This window comes from Capricornis sumatraensis, chromosome 9, assembly GCF_032405125.1.
Source record: "Capricornis sumatraensis isolate serow.1 chromosome 9, serow.2, whole genome shotgun sequence".
Lineage (NCBI taxonomy): Eukaryota > Metazoa > Chordata > Mammalia > Artiodactyla > Bovidae > Capricornis > Capricornis sumatraensis.
This window is the reverse complement of record NC_091077.1, coordinates 23,067,734-23,092,166: the sequence shown is the minus strand read 5'-3', so window position 1 is coordinate 23,092,166 and position 24,433 is coordinate 23,067,734. Positions and strand designations below refer to the sequence as shown.

Below are 24,433 nucleotides of genomic sequence, written 5' to 3'. Positions count from 1 at the left end.
TTAATATTGCTGTTCTCCCCATTTCATGGTTTTGATGTCATAATTTATATGTTTTTACCTTGCATAATGTTTTAAAAATTATGATAGTTCTAGTTCTTTTTATTAATTTTGTCTTCTAATGTTTATACTAGATTTATAAGTATTTATAAGTATAAATTATTGGTTTATCCACCATCATTAATTGTGTATTTACCTTTACCAGTGATAATTACACGTTAATATGCTTTTCTATTGGTAACTATCATTCTTTTGTTTCAGCTTTAACAACTCCCTATAACTTCTTTTTGTCTGTTCTAGTGATGATGAATTTCTGCAACTTTTGTTTGGCTGGAAAATTCTTTGTCTCTTCCACTTCTGAAAGACAGGCTTGCTGGTAGAATAGTCTTGGTTAACGGTCTTTTGTTTTTTTCTTTTAGCACCTAAAATATACCTTCCCACTAGATTCTCTAACATTTCTATAAGGGATGGAGGATTACTTTATATTACAAGTTGCTTTTCAAAAATAATTTTTTGGGGGGGGCGGTTCTTGCTCCTTGTGTGTATCTGTATGTCTTTAAGGTTTGGCAGTTTAATTGTAATGTTTCTCAGTGTGGGTCTTTTTATATTAATTTATTTGCTACTCTCTAGGTTTCCTGCATCTGGATATCTGTCTCTTTCACCAAGGTTGCAGATTTTTCAGCCAGTATTTCTTCAAATAAGCTTTCTGCCTTTGACTCCGTCTTCTGGCGCTGTGTAACGCACATATTGGCCTGCTAGATTCTGTCTCTTGCTCATTAATCTGTCTTCACTTTTCCTTCCTTATTTTCTTCTCCCTCTGTCGAATCCCACTGCACTGTCTGCGTTTGCTGATCCCATCTTTCACATGAGCTTGTCTTTCATTGACCCCTTCTGGTGAGTTTTTCAGTTTAATAATTGTGTTCTTTCAGCTTTGTGATTTCTGTTTGGTACTTACATTTTCTGTTGCTGTTAAAACTCTCACTCTTTTCCGGTGCTGCCCTCCTGATGTCAGCCAGCGTCTTTATGACTCTCAGTTTGAATTCATTATCAGGTAACTCACTTATCTCCATTTTGCGAAGGTCTGTTTTTCGGGTTCTACTTTGCTCTTTTCTTTGGGACACATTTCTTGATTTTCCTGGACACTCTTGGTTTCTTCGGTGCGTTTTATGCCGCCTCTTCCGGGTGTGATGTGCTGGCCACGTGCAGGGGTTGAACATTATCCTCAGCCTGGTCCAAGTTCTTGGCTGGCTCTCAAACCTAGCGATTGTCCAAAGCCACATTCTTTGTTGTTGAGGGTATGCCAAAACCTCTCAGTGTTCAGAGGGGAGGATCTCAGTCAGCACCTCGCAGTCACCTGGATGCAGGCAAACTGGAAGTCAGACCCTCAGGCAGCATCTTCTGAGCTACAGAAAAGCTGGGAGCTAGGGATCTGTCTGTTCTCTATGCACTGAGACGTTGCGGTGGTAGCTAGGAAAGAATTAGTCGATCGCTTTCTTGTTCCGGGACCCACGACCTGGAGCCCAGCTGGCCACCAAAGCCAGGCAATCAAAAAGTGTGTCCTCTGGGAGACACTTGGGCCTGGAACAGGCAAGAGGAAAACTGTGGAGATGGTGCCCACTGGCCTCGTTTCTGAGCAGTATCTTAGTCTGTCTGTGTGTGTGCTAAATTAGAAGCTTGACCCCCAGGTAGCAGCTGTTAAAGTATACAAGTAGACCTCTCCTCGGGAAGGACTCGGGAGATGGGCAGGCCTGACTGCTGCCTGTGCCCTGAGCCCTGTGGAGTTCGCAGGTTCGGAAGTGTTTCTTTGGTACAGTGAACAGGCTCTTCTTTTTGGTGGAAACTGTGGATTAAAACACATTCTTTGGTGGCTAGGTTCTTGTTTTTAATGAAAAAAAGCCATTCAATCCAATGGCTTTCCAAATAATTTAAACACACACAAACTTTAAAATAGTGTTTAAGAGTTCAAGAGGTTAACTAATGTGAATATAAGGTGGGAACGTGAGCGCTGGCCGAGAGATTCCAAGTGAGGGTTTGCCAGAGTTTCTTGGATTTGAAGGGAGTGTTAAAACGTAGCATACTTCTTTTCAAGGTATTATCAGATGAGTTCCTGTATTTAAAGTGCTTAGAAATATGCCTAGCATATAGTAATACTCTCAAGAATTGCCTATTGTTTTAAAATATTCCGCTGTAAATCTTCAGAGTCAGTATTTCTAAACCATTGAGCCATTGATACCACTGTTAGCCTTGAACATTCCGGGACCTGCCCCAAACTTGGTGAAGCTGAAATTCTGCAAGGAGAGGTCAGCAGCCTGTGTTCTAACAAACCCTCACAGAGATTCTGATGCACAGTAAAGCTTGCTTTCCTATTAATGGCCAGCATAAAAGCTGAGACAGTAATGACGGTGCAGCTACTCTCTGGGAGATAGCATTATTGTGACGCAAAAGCAAAAAACCCAACAAAACAGATAAGTAATTTTCTTGTGCGGAAATATAAAATCCACTAGAATTTTCATCTTTTTTTTTTTTTTTTAACATCTTCCATATGTGGTAGGTCCTTGAGAAATATTTGGTCATATTGGATAAGACAAACAGTTTTTAGAGAACTGAGCTGACATTGTTTCTTTAAAATCCTTTTATTCAGCAGCCATTGTCCAATGTTTCAGGCACAGCTGTGGTCAAAGAACTCTTAGCATGGTAGGAGAGTCCAGCTGTGGGCAGATAAATTATAAGCAGTATTTTTAAGCATTAAAATTGAAATAATGAGCCTTGTGCTCTAAATGCTTAGACCAAGGAACGCCCAGCAGCCTCATCTCCGAAGGTCGTGTTTGAGCTGAGTCTTAGGAGTGAATAGGCAGTGCCACACAGCGGGGGTTTGGGAGAGGGCATTTCACATAGTTTGTTGATGTTACAGCCGTAGCTGCTGCTTTCATTTTTGTGTGAGACCCACTAGTAAAATCTTTTTCCTTCACTATAAAAAATATCAAATCTCTTTTTGTGTTACAGCTTTTGTGTAGCTTTCGTTAGTCATTTTCTCCCCCGGTCGTGTAAACTGGATGGATAATAGGGTGTAGTTTGAAAGTACTTAGGGCATCATGTACTGTCAGTGGCATCATAGGAAATGCCCAGTGCCTAGTGACATTGTCAATACTTCAAAAGGTTAACTTAGCTTATTTCAGGGGCTCCCAGACTTTTGTTTTTGTTTCCCATAACACTTCAGTAATTTTTTCATGGTGTTCGCAGGGCATTTGCTTATTAGGTCTGGTCTAAACAACTTAGTATTTATGTTCTAAAAACTGAGCTGTCATTTGAAAAAATTATACACATACATAGGAAGAAAATAAGTTTTTATTTCCCTCCCAAATAACCATGATTACTTACGTGTGTGCCTGTGCGGCGTGATAGAGCTCTTCGAACTCTGGGATCAGACGGAACACCACCAGCGCCCTCTCCAGCTCCATACGTACTTCTCTACAGTACTGGACTTCGCGCACAGCAGCTGCTGAATAACTCTGCTTTGCAAATATATGTCACTGTAAAAAGTGTGTGCTCTAAGATTGGAATTTTGAGTTACCTTGGACTAGTTCACACAGCGTTGTACATATATTAAGTGTCATTGTGCTTCCCTCACTCTGAAGATATCCCGTGGGGCCCATGGATGTTTGCCTACCGCTCGACACAGTCTGGGAATCATGGGTTACTTGATACATTCACAGGTAGGGGATTTGGTTATACTCCTCTCTCAACTTTCTCTCTCCAGGTCATAAAGTTAAGTCTGTAGTATGTCTTTGTCTTTTAGCCTTCCGAATACTTAGTCCACATTGGGGTAAGTGATTGCTGTCTTACAGCCTGAAAGGGCGAGCCTTTTTCCCCTGCTCCGGATGGCAGGCTCTTGTGTTCTTCCTTCATATTTCGTGTGCGTTTCTGGAAGGACCTGAGGCTCTTCCACCTGTGCTTTTACCTCAGGCCTCCTGTTGCCTCTGGAACCTGGCCTTAAACTGCTCCTCAGTGGCATGAGTTTGTGCATGAAGCTGTCCAGAGAAAAGTCTTAGAGGGACTAGTAAGTGATTAATCACTTCCTGGAAGCTATATTTATCAATATGGGCTTCCCAGGAGGCGCTAATGGTAAAGAATCCACCTGCCAATGCAGGAGCTATAAGAGAAGCAGGTCCGATCCCTGAGTCGGGAAGACCCTCTGGAGGAGGGCATGGCAGCCCGCTCCAGTATTCTTGTCTGGAGAATCCCATGGACAGAGGAGCCTGGCAGGTTACAGTCTGTGGGGTTGCAAAGAATTGGACACGACCAAAGTGATTTATCACACATGCATGCACATAGAAATGTGAGGGAGGTGGGACGTTTTTATTACTCCAAAAATATTTAAAAAGTTAGGCCTGAAAAAGCATGTGATTGTGATGTTTATATATTCATAAAAAACCATGTAACTGTGATGTTTATATATTCATAAAAGTATTCATTCAGAAAACGTGTGTGGATGAGTTGCTCTGTGCTGTGGATGGCGCTTGCCCTTGGTGGGCTGACGTTTTATATGCCCTCTCCGTGAGGAACACATGTGCCATCCAGTGGACATTTTAAATTTGGTGTGAGATGCAAATTTTACTTTGGTAGAGGTGAACACCAGGTTCTGTGGGTACAGAAAGGAGGAGCATGGAACCTCAGAGCAAGGGTATAGAGAAGAGGTGCCCGAGTTAGCCTCGGAGCAGTAGGAAGGGTCCTTCCGGTCGAGGGCAGAGAAGTGAGAAGGTCTGATCGTAGCATATTTAAGGAACTTCGAGTAGGAGACCGAAGCGTAGACTGCAAGAAAACATTAAAGGGTGAGGCTGGAGAGAGACAGCATTTCACAGGCTTCGAGGTTTTGAGTTTAGCCCGCAGGTTTCGGAAAGCCATTGAGGGATTTTTAAAGTGGTGTGTGCCGTCAGTTTTGTACTTTGGAAAGGCAGATCTAAGTACAGGGCAAGGAGCATCGGGCAGGGAAGGCAGGCTGTGAAGCTCTGGCAAATCAGTTAGGCAGCGACTGCGGCGATGTAGGTGGAAGGCGGTGGGGGCTGAAGGAAGGCTGTGGCAGTGCCGGGGGGGTGGGGGGGTGGGGGGGTGGGGTGGAGAGAGTAAGGGGAGCCTGGAATCGCATCCCCAGGATGTGCTGTGACCTGATGTTGTGAGGAGGAGCAGGAGCAAGGCAGAGCCCTCAGCCCCGGCTTGGAGTACTGCCAGGAGTGTTGCCTACCCCAGGGGGGATGGAAAGGAGGGCCAGGCTGCAGAAGCAAGGTTACACGCTCACTTGTGGACACCAGAGGAGATGGTGGCCCCCTCCAGCATCCTCGCCTGGGGAATCCCACAGACAGAGGAGCCTCGCGGGTGGTGGTCCATGGCGGCACAGGAATTGGACACGAGCTAGTGGCTAAACCACCATCACAAAGTGGGATTCCCTGGCCACTCAGGGACCCTGCCTGCAATGCAGGAGACCCAGGTTCGACCCTGGGACACATCCCCTGGAGGAGGGCATGGCAGCCCACTCCAGTGTTCTTGCCTGGAGAATCCCATGGACAGAGGAGCCTGGCGGGCTGCCGTCCGTGGGTCACAAAGAGTTGGGCATGACTGAGCGACTAACACGTTATACTTTGTGAACATAGGAAGTTTGAGTATCCTGTCAGCATTCACATGGGCGTGTCCAGTAAGCAGCTGAATGTGTGTCTAATGCTCAGAGAAGAGAAAGCAGACTCATGAATCACCAGCATAGAGTTAATAAGGTGAAGACATGGAGGGGAGGGAAAAGGGACCCTAGGACACCCTGGAGAAGGCCGCCGCGCGCAGGGCACACAGGCGCAGGGGGACGGAGCGGGCATCAGAGATGACCGGGAGAGCAGAGAGGAGAGATCCTTTGGAAACATAGTCTCAGCCTGATCCTTTGTCCGAATTTTATATTCCAGATTTTTACTTTTGTATTGGCCTGCTGCTGCTGCTGCGAATATTGGTCTAGTAATTTTTATTTTCAAAGAAGGAACATGTGATGGGAGTGTGTGAATGATGCATATAGATAGCAGCGTTTTAAACTAAATGGGTACTGCAGTTCACCGTGTGTTGATGTGGTAGCTCCGCAGTGTATTTTTTAAAAACTTCAAATATATCTCCTAAATATCTATATGTCTCTTAGAGTTAAGGGAGGAAGACAGGAAGTGCATAGTGAATTTTAGAATTGTAAGGCCTGAGAAAGAGTACAGATAAGATTATGTTCTAATGAAAATCAGACCTGAAAGTAAATGTTTGCTGTTCATCTTTGTGACATAACCATTTTTGCTGGTACTCAGTGCATAGTTTTTATGTAAGTTGTAGACTAGGAGGAAGACAGAATGAACCAGCACATCTTTTTAAAAACTTATTTTTAAAAACTAATGAGGGAAGGGAGCGCCTCCCCCACCCATGTGGATGTCCAGCTTCAGTTGTTATTGATGGGGAATCTGGTTTCACCTGTGAACCCTCACCCGCTCTGGATACATACAAGCAGATTCTGGATATCACATTTCCTTGAACAAGTGTTTAGGATGTAGGATTTCGTCTCTAATATTGAAGTAACGGTGGTGGCGGTGGTGGCGGTGGTGCTGTAGTCGCTAGCCGTGTCTGACTCTTGTGACCCCGTGGCCTGTAGCCCGCCAGGCCTCTCTGTCCATGGGATTCTCCAGGAGGGACAGAGTACTGGAGTGGGTCGCCATTCCTTTCTCCAGGGGATCGTTCACCAACCTAGAGCCCAAACCCGGGTCTCCTGCATTGAAAGCGGATTCTTTTATCAGCGGCGCCACCGGGGAAGCCCTGAAGAGGTTTAATGAAGCGTAGTTGACACACATTGAATGGGAAGAGACATTTTCCCTAATACAGCTACTGGTTGGTTTTACCCTTTGGGCCTTGGCCTTACGCAGAATAACAGTTAATATTTTAAGGGTGGCAGGAATTATTCAGAAGGTTGACAGTTTTAGTAAAGTTCCCTATAAGGAATAAAGAAGAATAAAGTATGTTTCCAGGAAAAACTGTGACTCTGCTACTGACAACAGTGAGTGCGTACTGAGTGGAGTACAGCGTTTCCTGTTTTTCTTTGCAGAGGCCTGACTCTGGAATTCCCCTGTTTGCCCACGGTTTAATCCTAGTCCCTGCCCTGTGCTCTCAGTACAGCACACCGGAGAAGTGGGCTTTTCTTCACATGTCTGACTTGTGCCTGAGAAATATTTCAGTTTTGTGTCTTTAAATACTTAGTTATACTCAGAATCTAGGTTTTTGACTCAGAAAGCAGTAACAGAAGTCTGAAGAACACCTCAGCCCGGGTCTGGAACCTGTCCTTCCTGCCTTCTCTGGAGCACTTATAATATTGATAACCCTTCATTTTTCTTTACCTTCTGTTTCTTTTCTGATCTATCACATCAGAAACTAAGCAAAGTCAAGTCTTTCTCATCTTGAAGGGAAAAAATCCAGTCTGTGCTGGTTTCCTCTTCTCCCTTGAACTACAGCTGTCTCCTCCCCGTTCAGAGGCCAGACTCTGTCCCATCCTCTGTGTTGGAGTTCTCATTTCCCCGTCTCCTGGAAGCCCCTCACTCCCCTGATGTCTGGAGCTCCCGTCACTGTGGGCACAGGATCACCAACGTACTGAGTAGGTGCTGAGTCCAGGGAACATGCTTCTCTTCACCTGACCTCCCTCCAGCTTTGCAGCGTGCCACCTAATCCCCCCTTAACGCTTGGAAGAACCCACATCTGACTTTGCTCCTGACTTCTAGACTGTTCTTGCTGGCTTCCTTTAATGGCTTGTTTTCCTCATCCAGCCTTATAGGGAGTGTTTTCTGTGCACTTTTCTTCCTGGGAAGTCTCATCAACTCAGAGCGCTTTATTCTGGCGACTGCTTCTCATCTCTAGTTAGCCCTTCTCAGAACCCTGTATCTGTGTACTCAGGGCACTTGAACGTGAGGCTCGCTGAATATCGTTTGACAGGCCTCACTTAAACGCCTCAGATATCTCAGACTCGGTGTGTCTTTTTTTCCCATTTGTTTGTTTGGCTCCCCGGGTCTCAGTTGTGGCCCGCGGGATTGTCCGTCTTCGTTGCAGCGTGCGCAGTTTTTGACTGTGGCACGGGGATTCTTGGTTGTGTAGAAGCTAGTTCCCTGACCAGGAATGGAGCCCAGGCCGTCTGCACTGGGAGAGCAGAGTCTTAGCCATGGGCCCCAGGGAAGTCCCAAATTCAGTGCGTCTTAAACAGAGTCTTTCATCTCCTTCCAGTGTGACCCTTGCGGCAGGGCTCTCCCAGTCTTATCTAATCCACTGGATCCTGTGCTCTGTATTCAGATCTGAAGGCTGTGCATCTTTCACAACTCTCACCTTTCCCTCGTTCTCAAATCCAGTCAGCAACCAAATGTTATTGATTTCAGCTTCAGTCTGAATTAGTTTCAGTTTCTGCTACTGTTAGTTGAAATTAAGTAATCTCCTTTAACCAACATCATTATAATGACTTTTCCGTTGGTGCCCTCCACCGTGCTTTCCATTATAGCTATCATGGAGTAGCCTTGTAGAACCATTCTGACCGTTCATTCCCCTGCTTAACAAGCTGGGCTCCTTCTAGCCTTAAAGAAGGGAGGACTGAAACTTCTGCTTTTTTACCCTAAAATCAAGGCTAGACTAGATGCCATGAAGTAAAGTCTAAAGGAAAAGTGTGATGCCCAGCTCCATAAAGTTCAAGTTGAAAAGTAGTCATTATTTTCAGATTATGAATTAGCCACCCAACATAATTACTATGATACAAGCAGGTTGATGTCTTCCTGTCCTTTGAGTCAGTTCAGTTGTCCCCTCCTGAGCCTCCTCTCTCAATCAGCATGCCTGTTGTGTCGCTGTTTATGAGTGCATATTACTACACCTGCTTCAGAAGCACACCGATCTACAAGCACACCATTCACTAACCTTTCAGGGGACGTTTCTGGGTGAGATGGCTGGTGGCCTCAGTGCACCATGGCGTCTGCTGTCTCCCTGCATCTCGCAATAAATCAGCTGTTGGAATAACTCATGTAATGTGGATTCATGGGCCCGGTGTAGCCACCTGCTAAGCCCCAGACACACCCTTCTGAAGGAGAAGATGTGGATTCAGAGCTTGAGGAGTCTCGTGTATTCCTGGGGCAAGAATGATGTGGAAGTAGATCTTATTCTCTGAAATGCGCCGGTCTATTGCCTGCTTTAGAGGGCCCTCTGGCTGAGCCAGGTGGCACCCTCTGTACTTGGGAGCTGCGGCCCCTTCAGGCTGGGGTCTGCACAAAGTCCGCAGTCCCCAGATGCCACGAGTCCAGCGAACGTAACTGCTGACCGTTGTCTTCATCTGTAGACATCTCCCCTTTCCTGCTTATGTCTGGAGTGTGCCAAGAACCTGGAAGCCGCCTCCTTTACTGTCAGTCAAGGGGCATCCTGGGGAAGAAACCCCAACAGTTTGTCCTGGTCTGGTGTCAAGGAAGTTCGTGTCCTGTTCTGGTGCAGGTGCACTTGGATGTAGAAACATGGTTTTCTAAGAAGACGAGTTTACTGGAAACGTAGCAGTGTATTATCGAGGAAAAATAGGCACAAAACTAGTATTTGCATTGCCTGTTCCCTTCCTTAATCCCAGGAGAGAGGCAGCACCGGTTCTCAAGGATCAGTCAGGGACTTGCGCTGTAGCGTTTCGGATGGGAATAGTATGAAGGGAGCTTCGTTGAATTTGGTGGATAGAAATAGGCTCAGAGTCTAGGGGCAAAATAGGGAACCGGGTGGAAGAGACTGCGTTGTGGCACTTGGCCTCCCGCCTCGGAGGGCTGCGGGTGCCAAGTCTGTGGTCGGGGCGTCTGTGAGCTCCCTTAAGTGGCACTGCGTGAAGATAGCAGCAAGGTGGTATGTTTGCCAAGAAATTGAAGATTGAAGAACACAGACAAAGGCTCTAGACCCGTGTCTGGCTTGCTGCCAAGCCTTTTAACCTGAAGTCTCTGTATAACCCCAGGGGACACGGCCCCAAGGATGGATCGACTCTTAACCCTTTAAAAGGGGGCTTGGAGTAATTAAATTCGGAGAAGTAAAGGAATGGATATTTTACTCCTAGGTGTTACTGTTGTTGTTCCGTCGTGTCTGACTCTTTGCGACCCCGTGGACTGCTGCGTGTCAGGCTTCCCTGTTACCATCTCGTCTGATCAAACTCATGTGCATTGAGTTGATGTTGTCATCCAACCGTCTTACCCCCTGGCACCCCCTTCTCCTCCTGCCCTCAGTCTTTCTACCATCAGGTTCTTTTCCAGTGAGTTGGCTCTGAGGTTGTTATAGACTGTAATACCTGTTGTTACAGACTCTTAATTAATTCAGTCAGGCATTTTTGCAAGAAAATCAGAAATCATATAATACAAAGTCTCAGATTAGAAAATAACTGCAAACAAAGAACTTCCCCCCAAAATTATAATGGATAAAATAATAACATATCTACCACTGAAAAAAAATCCTGATCTAGGGCTAAGGTCACTAAACCAGAACTTGCGAGCCACCCTTTCTTGTGCTTAAAAGTTAAACGGAGCACTGCTATTCTCACTTGCTCTCATTGTCTCTAGCTCCTTACCTGCTGTGATAACCGTGGGGTCAAAGCTCTGGCAGACTGTGTGGCCTGCAGGCTTAAAATATTTACTCTCTGGCCTACAAGAACACATGTGGATTCCTAAAGAGGATGAAGTGGAGTTATTTTCTAAGACAGTGAAATACACAAAGGACACAAATAACTGATGAAACTAGGAAAATCACACACACTCTCCCTTCCTCCTCACCCCTGCCCTCCTTAGGCGCACAAGCACATTAAAATAACAGAAGCTCTAGAAATTGCAAACAAAGAACATAAGGAGAAGTATCAAAGAAATAATAGAAGAAACTTTCGTACACTGTAGCAAAATTTGTGTTTAACTAGAGAGGGATCCCCATATGCCATACAGAATACTGGAAGGGAAAATCAATGAACCTGGAGATGGTCAAGTCAGTGTTGAACTCTGAGACTTCTTTTGGGTTTCTGTGACAGTACAACGTAGAGACAGTAAAATAATACCTATTTTAGCTCTAGAATTAATGTGTGAACACGCCACTTCCGTGGTTCTATAGAAAATCACATTCTGACCCTGAAGAGCTGTCACCTGGATAAGTTTTTAGGGTTTGTCATATGCATAGCAACATTTCAGGGGATGGCGACATGAAATACTATGTTCGGAGGCAGCCTGACCTAGTTCCACTAGTTTGCAACTTGCCTGAGTTTTGATGCAGGTGGTGTTTTCAGGAGAAGTATTCTGTTGAAAGGGAAGAAGATGGGGCTACTCAGAGTTGGCACTGGGACACTATGCGAGCTGTGCCTGTGGCCTCTTTCAATCGATCACAGAATCTAAGGCGTCATGGAAAACTTGGGTCTACTTTAAAATTACCTTCATCTCTTGAAAAATCTTGCATGGTTCAGTTGAACACAGCAGCAGGGTGAGGAAGTGTCCCTAGTGCGGTGGAGCAAGGACGGCCGTGGCCTGCAGCTGAAGTCCTGGGGGGCTGCTGGGACGCGGGTGTCAGGAATGCAGGGGAGGCGGTTTGTAACTTACAGCCAGAAGAGACTGGAAGTCAGTGGCTGGACTAGAACCGAACCCACCCCTGCCCTGTACCACTAGCTGACAGATTCACTCCAGCAGGAAAGGGCAGTTGGCTACAATCTAAGTAATAACCATCAGAATAGCTCAGTGTTTAATGACGGGATGTAGAATTCAGTACTTACGTCATACTGTCGTCTTTGTTATAAACGATGGTTACAGATGATACTTCTACATATCTTTTTTTTTTTTTAGGAATAAAACTTAAATGGTTATTATACAAATACATAGATGGCCAAAGTTAGATCAAATAATCTATTTTAAATTCTAAATATTACTTTGCTTTGCCTTTTTTTTTTTTTGGTGCATATATTTTTCTGGGGGGTTCAGCGTAGGAGATGGTTGTGGTGATACCAAGATTTAGGTATTTTTCTGTCCTGGGCAAAAACATTTTTCATAGAGAGTCGTTTGTGCATAAAGTATAAATCTACCAGAATAAGTTGTTGTTAACAAGACCATTTTCTGAACATCATTTCTTATATTTTAGAAGAGGCGCCGGCGGATTGACCGAAGTATGATTGGAGAGCCCACAAACTTCGTGCACACAGCTCACGTGGGGTCAGGTGACCTGTTCAGTGGGATGAACTCTGTAAGTACAAGGGTGGAACAAGGGGGTGGGGCCTTGGGGCGAGGTCACATGTGCCTGTCTGGCAAGTGCGTACATTCTTAATGACTGCACTGTGCCCAGTGAGTTACAGACATTTAATACACGTGCTTAATGTGAGCGTGAAGAGAAGAAAATGAACAGTGGGGAAATCTCTTATTTAGTTTGCAAAGCCATGTGTTTTTCTGTTTTTACTAAATTCTTTGTAGCTACATTTCTTCTGAATAACTGCTTTGAAATTTTTAAAGGATTTGAGTTCAGAAAGGAAGTTACTATCATGTGGATTCTCATGCCACCATTCCCCCATCCCTTCTACCCCCCACCCCCCCAGCAACTTTGAGGTCAGCTTTTTAGTAATATTTAAGCTCCTTTTTGTTCTCTTAAGTTCAGTTGGTTGCCTTTGCAAATGTATTTGTCCCATTTACCTTAGAAAATATTATCCTTTATCTGATGTTACAATGCTTGCAGTTTATTTATTACTGTAACATAAGTTCTCATGCACTTAGCAGAGGATTAAAATTTGTACATATTTGCTCTTTGTTATAGAGGTTTCGGTGAACTTCAGAAGAGACTTTAGATACACTCAGTTGAACTCTTACTCCCTAATTTGCATCTAAGAGAAACAGAGAGTAGTAGTATAGAAGCCAGTCTCTACTGGGGTTTTGATCGGGGCTGTGCCTCATCCTTGCCCTGAAGCAAATGACCGTGTATCCAGAGCTGCTTTCCCCCCAGACCTCAAGTACACACGTGTGTCTGAATGTTCCCTCAGGTGTTTAGAACCAGAGCCAGTAAGGCTTTCCTAACACAGATAGGCTGCATTGTGTGCTCACTGCCTGGACACTGTTCACAAAAAACTGAACAGGAGAACAGACTTGTGAAATAGGTAGATGGGTTTCCTGGATACAGCAAACAAGTCTGTCACTGCAGTTACTGAGTAAGCTAAGGGATGACATTTGTAGCTTCCTGGAAAGGAAACAGCTTGTTTGTTTTAAGTCTGTAGGAAAAGTACACTGAACGGCTTTTGTGGAAATGTAAGAGGCGTCAGGTTGCTGTTAAAATACAATTCAGTAGCTTTGTTTCCTGGATCAGTGTGGAATGATGAGCCGTTGTTAATATTAAGGTCATTGTGACAAAGATAAATAGAATGAATGGTTTCAAATTTATTATAACTGATGAATTTTATTTCTCATCAACACATCTTCTTCCCTACTTGTGTTCATAAAAATCTAACTATGTAGGCAAAAAAGAGCTTCCCTTGTCGCTCAGTCGGTAAGGAATCCACCTGCAGCACAGGAGACCCGGGTTCGATCCCTGAGTCAGGAATATTCCCCTGGAGAAGGAAATGGTAACCCAGTCCAGTATCCTCGCCCGGGACATCTAATGGACAGAGGAGCCCGGTGGGCTCCAGTCCACGGGGTCGCGGGAGTTGGAAGAGCCCAAGAAGAGGAAATCTGTCCTGTCCCTGCTTCCACGTTTTCCCCTTCTACCTGCCATGAAATGATGGGACTGGGTGCCGTGATCTGACTTTTTTTAATACTGAGTCTTAAGCCAGCCTTTTCACTCCTCTCCTTCACGCTCGCCAAGAGGCTCTTTAGTTCCTCTTCACTTTCTGCCATTTGAGTGATGCCATCCGCTTACCTGAGGTTGTTGACATTTTTCTCGGGAATCTTGATTCCAGCTTGTAACTTATCCAGCCTGACGTTTCACAGGACTGATGAGGGTTACTTACTGGAAATCCAGATTCTTTTGTTTGAAATTAAAGAATTGACTTTTGGAAGAACCAAGTTTGTGCCATAAAACCTGGTGTTCACAAAACCTGGTGTTGCCAAAAAGGAGCAGAAAGTGAACCGACAGGCGGTGGGCCGTAGCCTCCTCGGGCGGAGCAGGTTTGCTTAAGCAGCCCTGTAGATTTTAGTTTCTTTTTTAGGATACTCTTACCTAAACTAGCTGTTTAGGCATGTGACTATAGATGTTGCAGTAACTCATGTGGTATCACTGGAGTTAGTTCCACACAAGTGAATTTTTCAGTAAATGAGTGCACTTACCCATTTAAGATCCAATCACATGTTCTTGCCTTAAACATACTGGACCCGAATAAGCTGTGCACTTTATGTCTTGTTATTATCTTCAATTAGAATGTGTTTAAACCTGCCTCACTCTGAATCTGTTAGGCCATCACCTCCTGTTCCTCCTGCTCCTAGCAGTCTAGCGTGACTCTCATTCTCTGTTTCCAAAAAGCTTCTGACTGATACAGACTAAGGTAGGATATACTAAGAGCACTTTCGAGTTTGCAGATAACCTTGTGCCTTTGTTTTGGTGAAGAAAATACTCACTGGGACTTCCCCGGTGGCCCAGTGGTTGAGATCCCACTCTGCCACTGGCAGGGGCCATGGGTTTCATCCCTGCCTGGGGAATTACGATTCCACATGCCACACAGCACGGCCAGAATAAACAAGAAGATAGCCCAGCATTTTTACATCTCACTAGAATGGTTAGGAGAGATTATCATCTTTAATCACTTTACAACTAGGAAACCTGATATTCACAGAAGATAAGTAGTTCATCCAGAGTTACAGTATTAATGAATAAATCAGGATTACAGTTGAAGTCTTTGGATTCTACTTTCGGAGTGTAGTTGGTTTACAATATTCTGTTAGTTTCGGGTGTAGAACGAGGTGATTCAGTTATACATATATTCTGTTTTACAGTCTTTTCTTGTATAGATCATCATGGAATATTGAGCAGACACCCCTGTGCTGTTCAGTAGGTTCTTGCTGGTGACCTGTCTTAAATACACTAGTGTGTGCGATTTATCCTTTCCTCCTGTGTTTCCCCTTTGGGAACCATTAGTTTGTTTTTGGTATCTGTCAATCTTTCTGTTTTATCAGTAAGTTCATTTTTTAAAATTAGATTCCACATGAGTGATAATATTTGTCTCTGATTGACTTCACTAAGTATGATAATCTCTAGGTCCGTTCATTGTACTGTGAATGGCATTATTTCATTATTAAAATTATTTTATTGGAATATAATTGATTTACCTTGTAGTAGTTTCAGGTATACAGCAGAATGAGTAAATTATACACATATCCACTTTTTTAGATTCCTTTCCCATATAGGCCATTATTTTTAAGTTATCTATTTTTTACATAGTCCCAACATCCCAGTTTATCCTTCTCACTCTTTCCCCCTTGGTAACCATAATATTGTTTTTTCTATACCTGTGACTGTTTTGTACATAAGTTCATTTGTACCATTTTTCAAAAAGATTCTGCATATAAGAGATATCATATACTTGTCTTTCTTATTTTGCTCAGCATGACAATCTCTAAGTCCATCCATGTTTCTGCAAATGGCAGTTTTATTCTCTTAAATGGCTGAGTAATAAAAATCCGTTGTATATATACACCATGTACTCGGTATCCACCCCTGTCAGGGGACACTTAGGTCGCTTCCGTGTTTTGGCTGTTGTAAATACTGCTGCTGTGAACACAGGGGCACATGTGTCCTTTTGTATTCGTTTTCTCGGGATAGATGCCCAGCCAGGAGTGGGATTGCTGGGTCATACAGTAGTTCTCCTAGTTTTTAAGGAACCTCCGTACTGGTCTCTGTAGTGGCTGTGCCAGTTTACATTCCCATAAACAGCAGGAGGGTTCCCTTTTCCCCCCACTCCCTTCCCAGCAGTTATTGTTTGAAGACTTTATCCAGTGATGGCCATTCTGACCCTTGTGAAGTGGTAACCTCGTTGTAGTTTTGATTTGCATTTCTCTGATAATTAGCAGTGTTGAGCACCTTTCAATGTGCTTTTTGGCCATCTGTGTGTTGTCTTTGGAAAAAGGTCTGTTTATATCTTCTGCCCACTTTTTGTTTGGTGTTTTTTTTTTTTTTTTTACATACAACTGCATGAGCTGTTTGTATATTTTGGAAATTAATCCCTTGTTGGTTGCCACATTTGCAAATATTTGCTCCCATTCTGTGGGTTGTCTTTTCATTTTGTTTATGGTTTCCTTTGCTGTGTAGAAGTTTTTGAGTTTAATTAGTTAGGTACCATTCATTTATTTTCTTTAGAAGGTGGATTCAAAAAGATCTTGCTGCAGTTTAGGTCAGTGTTCTATCTTTTCTTCTAAGAATTACAGTGTTTGGCCTTACTGCATTTAAGTCTTGACCCATATCCAGTTCATCTTTGTGAGCGGCGTTAGGGAGTGTTCTGATTCTTTTACGTGTAGCTGTCCAGTTTTCCCAGCACCGCTTACTGAGGAGACTGTCTTTTCTCCAGGCTGCACTCCTGCCTCCTGTGGTGGATCAGGTGGCCACACATGGGTGGATTTATTTCTGGCTTTCTATCCTGTCCCACTGATCTGTGTTTCTGTGCCATGCCATACTGCTTCGATTACTCTTGCTTTATAGTATAGTCTGAAGGCAGGGAACCTGTTTCTTGCAGCTTTGATTTTCTTTCTCAGGACTGCTTTGGCTATTTTGGGTCTTTCCTGTATCCATATACATTTAATAACTTTGTTCTAGTTCTGTGAAAAATGACACTGCTAATTTAATAGGAATCGAATTGAATATGTAGATTGCCTTGGGCAGTATTCTCATTTTGACAGTGCTGATTCTTCCAAGAACATGGTACATATCCTTCTATCTGTGTCATCTCTGATTTCTTTCATCAGCATGTTACAGTTCTTAGAGCAGAGGTCTTTTTTCTCCTTAGGTGGACTTACTCCTGTGTTTTTTATTGTTTTTGATGCAGTGGGACTCCGTATTTTCTCCTGTTGGTCTTCGTTGTTGGTGTATGGGAATGAAAGAGATGCTGTGTGCTCCCTTTGTACCCTGCAGCTTTACTGGACTCGTTGATGAGCTCTAGTAGTCTTCTGGTGGCATCTTTAGGATTTTCTGTGTATCATGTATCATGTCATCTGCAAACAGTGACAGTCTTACTTGTTTTCCAGTTTGGATTCCTTTTATTTCTTTTTCTTCTCTGTCATGGCTAGGACTTCTGAAACTATGTTGAATAAATGTGACAATGGATTGTGACATAGATTTACAGATGTTTAAAAGTCTTTTAACCCTGGGATAAATGTCACTTGATCATAGTATATGATCCTTTTAATATAGTGGGAGTATTTTTGCATCTGTGTTCATCAGTGATACTGGCCTGTAATTTTCTTTCCTTTTTTTGTGTGTGGTATCTTTGTCTGGTTTTGTTATTAGGGTGAAGTTGGCCTCATAAAATGACCTTGGGAGTATTTTTCCTCTTCATTCTTTTGGAAGGAGTTTCAAAAGGATAGGTGTTAACTCTTTTCTCAACATGTGATGTAATTTGTCTGTGAAGCCATCAGGTCCTGGACTTCTGTTTGTTAAACATTTTCTAATCATCGTTTCATTTTCATACTCATGATTGGGTCTAAGGTTTCCTTGCTGCTGCTGCTGCTGCTAAGTTGCTTCAGCCGTGTCCGACTCTGTGCGACCCCATAGATGGCAGCCCACCAGGCTCCGCTGTCCTTGGGATTCTCCAGGCAAGAACACTGGAGTGGGTTGCCATTTCCTTCTCCAATGCAGGAAAGTGAAAAGTGAAAGTGAAGCCTCTCAGTCATGACCCCATGGACTGCAGCCCATCAGGCTCCTCTGTCCATGGGATTTTCCAGGCAAGAGTACTGGAGTGGGGTGCCATTGCCTCCTTAGACAACCACTTTGCCTGGCTGGATTTCTTTTTCTTGGGGATGGTTTTGATCATGGCTGCCTCCTGTATGGTGCTACGAACCTCCATCCACAGTTCCTCAGCCACTCTGTCTGTCAGATCTGTTTCTCACTTCCACTGTATAATCTAAGGGATTCGATTTAGGTCATACCTGAATGGCCTAGCGGTTTTCCCTACTTTCTTCAATTTAAGCATGAATTTTGTGATCAGGAGCTCATGATCTGAGCCACAGTCAGCTCCCGGTCTTGTTTTTGCTGACTGTATAGAGATTTTCCATCTCTGTCTTGCATTACTTTGAATATATAGTGCTACTCCCTCCTGGTCTACCAAGTCTATATTGAAGAATCAGTGGATACATTTACGGGGGTTTCCTCATTTATCATGTGTTGCCCTTCCTTTTTGTGTTGATATTTTATCTTTTGTCAGTTTGATCAGTGTGTCTCAGTGTGTCTCTCCTTGTGTTCATCTCCCGTGAGCCACTCTGCACTTCCTAGACGTGAGTGTCTCCTTTCTCATTAGGGAAGTCTTCAGCTATAACGTCCTCAGGTATTTTCTCAGGCTGTCTCTGTCTTCTCCCTGTAGCACCCCTGTAACGTACGTGCTGCTGTGTTTTATGTCCCAGAGGTATCTGAGACTGTCCTTGTTTCCTTCCACTGCTTTCTCTTCGGTTTGTTCCTTAACAGTGATTCTTACCATTCTGTTTCCAGCTATTTATTTTTCATGCCTCATTTATCCTGCCGTTGATTCCTTCTAGTGTATTTTTCATTCCAGGTATTGTATTCTTTGTATCTCTTTGTCTTTACATCTTGTAGCTCTTTGTCAAACATCTCTTGTAAGTTCTCAATCTGTGCCTTATTCTTTTTCCAAGATCTTGGACCATTTTCACCATCATTACTCTAAATTCTTTTTTTTTTTTTTTTGTAGCTGTCTCTTCATTTAGCGGTTTCCTGTTTTTATCTTGTTCCTTCATCCCAAACATTTCTCTGCCATCTCTTTTTGTCTGTGTTTATGGACTCCTTTATGCTGGCTGCAGGATCATAGTTCCACTTCCCGGAGTGGTCCTGAGGCTTGTGGAAGCCTCCTGGCGGCGAGACCGGTGCTTTCCTCCTGGTGGGTGGAGCAGGGGCTTGTCCCTCTGGTGGACAGGGCTGTGTCAGGGGTTTGTCCTGGAGGGTATATGGCACACCTGGGGCCACACAGCACAGTCACAGGTAGAGGGAGTGTGCAGGCCTGGGGTTCTGCCTTTATCAGGGTTGAGGGTAAGATGCCTAGGCTTTCACAGGTTCACTCTTCACTGCTTCCCCTTGGCACTGTTGTGAGGGTTACATGATGTCATATTTTGAAGGGATTCTGTAAACCTGAGAGCAGCCTGTTCTGAGGGGATTAACTCATTGTTGACTAGAGATGTTTCAGTCTTCTCTTACATAACCAATTGCTGGCCACAGGTTTCTGCAAAAATGCCCCAGTGCATTAAGGAGACATCATAGGCTCAGCAGAGGATGAGTCGAATAAAGTTCAGGGGCTCTAATCATGTGATAAAAGCTGGAGAGGATGATTCCCCTGGGCTCAGAGGAGAAAAGGGTATACCACTCAGCTCCTCAGTATGCAGACTCGGCTCTTGGGGTGTGGCCTCTGGCTAAGCTTCTTTTGAATATTCCATGTCTTTGAATCCTCATTTGAATTCTTACACTTTTTCATTGTATTAGTTTTACTGACTATATAAGGCCTGCCAGGCGGCACTAGTAGTAAAGAACCCACATGCCAATGCAGGAGATTCCTGAAAGATGAAGGTTCGATTCTTGGATCGGGAAGATTCCCCTGGAGGAGGGCATGGCACCCCACGCCAGTATTCTTGCCTGAAGAATCCCAGGGACAGAGGAGCCTGGCAGGCTGCAGTCCATAGCATTGCAGAGGGGAGGACATGACTGAAGTCATTTACAGAATAAGAATACTTCTATTATGTAAATTTTACCACATGGATTTTTAAAATTTATCTTTGGTTCACTTTGCTACTTTATTTTTGTATCTGATTCTAATCCAAGATATTGAGGTGATTGAATATGTGTAGTGGTTGTAAATTAAGGTGGTTGAGGAACAAAGTTGAATTCATCAATTCATCTTTATCCTTTTGACTGGTTTTGAAATGTAGCCAAGTACCTTGTGAACTACAAAACTTTTTTGTAATAGGGAAGTGGCGTCGGAGGCTGTTTTGGCAAAAAAAAAAAAAAAAAAAAAATTGTTCAACCACCAGCACTCCCCATATAATGAAAACAATTTCTAAGTCTATAAAAAGATATATATATATATATATATATCAATTTTTTTTTCTATAAAAAGTACTCTTCTGGGAAAAGCAGCCCAGCCAAACTGGTAAAAGCACGGACTGGTTGCATTGGCCCCAGTTCCTGACCCGTGCTTCTCCTTTCGTCTCAGGTCAGCTCCATTCAGAACCAGATGCAGTCCAAGGGAGGCTACGGGGGTGGCATGGCTGCCAACGTGCAGATGCAGCTGGTGGACACGAAGGCCGGATAGCCCCGGACTCCTCCTCAGTGAGTACCTCGGAGCCCCATGGCCCCTGATTACAAGGAGAGGCTTGGTTCAGACTCCAGTTCAGAAAATAAAAGTCTTATTAAAAAAAATTGTGAACTTACTGGAAAAGGCAAAAACAGTTTGTTCATAGTTACAGCATTTGGGTATTAGTTTCAGATTGTTGTTTCCCTTATGAGAAACTAAATGCTTTCAGATGTCTTGCTCTGAGGGAGCCTCTGACTGAGATTCTAGTGACAACATCTCTCTTATGTGTTCTTTAAAGATGAATGAAGTTACTGAGTACTGAAACTGTGTGAAATCCCATGTGTGGTGAAGTAATTTTATATTTAACACCATTATGGTAAATCATTCATAATAAATTTTTCAAATTTAAGACAACTTCTAAATGGAAGTGTGAAACCCCTAAAGTATAAAAATAATTTGGCTTTTTCTTTTGGTTTTATAGGTCATTGTGAATTTCTGTGTTTTGTTCCAACTGTTAATTTTTTTTTTTTTTTGTCATGGTTGCTTTTCTTTCAATTACCAAAAAAGAAGTGTGATGGCGTCTTGTTCACCCTGTTGTGATTGCTCCAGTGACACGTTCCTGTTCTGCTCTGAAGAAACTTGTCAGAAGAATCCTGCATTTCCTTCAGCTGGCATGCATGCCTTTGGACTCATGGACAGAGTTCTTTGGATTGTGGCTTAATTCTTGATTTTTATGAATATGGGTCTGATTTTAGCATGAGCTTCTTTTGTGAATGCTAGCACTGTTTTGCATTCTTCCCCCACATTTTTCTTTCCACCTTCAACCCCTCTGCCTTATTGATTTTATTGGTAAGCAAAGACCTGCTTTTATTTGTTAATTTGTCGCCATTTATGTATATTTTGGAAGGTATGCGGCCCGTAAGCACAATGGTCATTTCTATTCATACGAAACTGCAGCAGAGTAGCGTCTGCATGCTCTATGAAACTGCTTGTGTGGGACCCCACAGGATGCCAGAGAGGGAGAGTGCCTGGCGGCCATGGGTGGATGATACTGCTGCTATTAGAGAAAGGTGAGCTGTGGTACCGAGTCACATCAGTTTCACAGAAAAAGGCAACTTGTAGCTTAGTTTAGAAGTATGACTTTTATTTAGTTAGAATTATAATAAAAGAAAAGCTTGCATTCATAAGGCATTCATTCTGTTGTAAATGTTCGATCTATTTATTTGTGAGCAAGGACCTGGGATTGTAAACAAATGTGTTTGAGTGTGTGGTAATACCCTCCTCCAGTCTGACTCTGAGCATCATGTTCTTAGTAGCTGTCCATTTCTTTGTGCGCTTGGCCGCAGTTTTTACTTGTTTATGTTGAATACTGTGGGATCCAGCTGGCTTCCAGTAGCTGAGTTTCTTAGCCTCTACTTCTGAGGACAGACCCTGGAGTCATTGGCCTCTCCATGTTCACATTTTGGGACAGTGGAAGTTGCCAGGAGCAGCGGTTGATCTGGCTGTGTGGTTGCCTGTGAGAACAACCTGCATGGTGACTTAAGGTATTGCCAAGAATGCTTGGGCTTCAAAGTGTGTGTTCTTCACAAATTGTATTTCTATAAATGCTCCTCCTAAGGGTGTAGTGCTAAGCCTGGTAGTGGTTTGGTTTCCATTAGAAATTTAAAGTCCTATGTCCAGAAAACAGTAAGGAATTAGGTAACTGCATAGAGCGAGATCGATCTACATCTCTTCTCTTCACCTTAGTCATAAGTTCTTATTAAATAGGTAAGTGAATAAATACTGGGTTTATAGAGGTGAAACATGGCAGGATTTCTTCCCCCAGTTCTTCTAAGTTACCCTATACAGCAGGCACTAGATTATTCAGTCCTTTACTTCTGCAGTTTTGATCTCCATAGGTGTCAGTCTCAGAGAATCTGTCAAGAAAAAACATTTATGCTTAGCAATCAGAATAGGCATTTTGCAATTTAATAACTTCTAAACTTGAATTCATTTAATGCCATCAGTTGTGCTGATACTACGTTCGGGATGTTGCCTGACTACCAGTGTCCTTGTGTCCAGCAGTCAGGGTCCTGACGGGGACGCTGCGGTGTGCGCGCTCTTTGAATAACATGGGTTGTTTTAGTGTTGTCAGTGATAATGCTAGTCAGTCTGCTTCTGTTTTGACTTTAGTACAGAGTTTATAATTGTGTAACTCCTAGAACAGTACAGGGAGCCCTGGTCCCTTTTCCCTACTTGATGATTTGACGTTAGTCTTTTTCTCAATCGCTCACTTTCCTGATTCTCCAAGGACCAAATTCTCCAGTGAGCGCTGGAGTGTGTCTCCATGGTGAGCCAAAGGCTGCACTCTTCAGCCTCCAATTGTTCTGCAGCTGCCTCTGGCAGGCACAAGTAGCCACACTGTGCACAGGAACACATGCCAAGGAAGGTGCCAATAATGACTCAAGAAAATTACCAAGAATTTTAAGATACTAACCTTGGACACAGTTTTTTAAGGGAGTCCATGTTCCCCTGTTGATAAGTAGGTTTTTAAACCTTGGGATGTCATTTGCTCCTGATAACAATGTGTCTCCTTTGAAAATTGAAGCTAACTAAATAGAATTGACTGTTAATATTTTGCTGAAACATGTGCTAACAACTGTTAACTAATGACAGCATTCTTAAAAGAGGTGCTTTCCTGTGATGTAGGCGTGAAGTGGTGCCAATGAGCATAGAGTGGAAATGTGAACTGTGCTGTTTGGGTTCAGCATTTCCGATGCAGCATTATCAGTGGGCCTTTAAAGATACTTTGTGAGTATATTAGCTCTCACTTTTTTGTTATTAAATTATAGCAGTTCTATTATAGAAAGCAAGTTTGCCTTGATTTTGTTTAAAAATGACTTCTGCTCAGCACCCAGGAGATAAAATTGACATATTTTTATAATATAAGCATACTTTTTTTGTACATTGTGTTCATTCTTGAATAAAGTAAGTTCAGTGTTGGCTTGTAGATAATAAAAAAGTATTTGATTTTGATTCAATAAATGTTTTTCAATCCTGACTTTTGGTTATTTTCTTTCTAGGAGATAAATGCTAAAACGGTGCTGTAAGTGAATTTTGAGTTATGACTACTAAACAAAGGTAGCCACCTCAGTGTTTCATGCTGAAGCATTTTGTCCTCACAGTATATATGTAGGATTTAATAGTAAAGGTAAGAATTCTATTTCCCAGTCACAGTATCGTATTAGAGAGTTACAGAATATTTCCATTGTCACAGAAAGTGTGGGAAGTTTTGAAAATGGCTGGAGGTACTTTTTGTTGTCAGAGTGCCCTAGTTGGGAAACTGTGATTTAAAACAGAGCACATCTATATACTCATACTCACCAGATCCTGTTAGAGAATCTTTAATGTGTGGTTGGTCAGGTATTGGGACCAGATCACTTAGGTGTGCCGTATCATGATATCCTAAAATAAAAGTATCAGAAAATGGTTTCTCAAATCTTTCCTCATCTCACGGCCAGGGACTCCAAAGGGAAACTGGGTTAAGTGAAAGGATGTGAAGAAAGCCCTGTTGGTATATTAATGAGGAACTCTATTTGGAGTGCATGCTTTCACGGCATACACATAGCATGTGCGCCAAAAGTAGGACGATCTAGAAACAGTATCAGAATGCAAAATTCTTACATGCCTTCTGCTTCAAAAGATGCTTTTAGCAGACTGGTGAAAAAGCAATTTAAATTTCACCTTTAACTTACTGTCTCCATCCAGACTGGTCCAGTAAGAGAACTTAATCTGACTATTAATATTTAAGCACCTAAGCTTTGAGGATGTTTCTGAGATGAGGGTTTTGTTGTTGATACTTTTACCAGCTACAAGGAACCTGTGGGTTGCTTTTGCCCCTACCCTTCTCTTCTCCATCTCCTCATCTTGATAGTTTTTTTAGCTGATCTGTGTACTACAGGATCAGAAGATCCGAGTGTTTGATCT

The 24,433-nt window shown here is 43.2% G+C and overlaps 1 protein-coding gene across 2 annotated transcripts in view; it reads left to right on the top strand.

Annotated features, from left to right (window-relative positions):
* CDC42SE2 (CDC42 small effector 2) overlaps positions 1–23,437 on the top strand; it is a 118,140-nt gene extending 94,703 nt beyond the window's left edge. Inside the window, exons 4-6 of one of the 2 annotated variants that reach the window (XM_068980142.1) lie at positions 12,139–12,240; positions 20,387–20,502; positions 21,035–23,437. In XM_068980142.1, coding sequence (XP_068836243.1) covers positions 12,139–12,240; positions 20,387–20,485 — 201 coding nt within the window. In that variant the 3' untranslated portion in view covers positions 20,486–20,502; positions 21,035–23,437. The other variant, XM_068980143.1, reaches the window with a different exon arrangement.
* Positions 23,438–24,433: the final 996 nt, after the last annotated feature.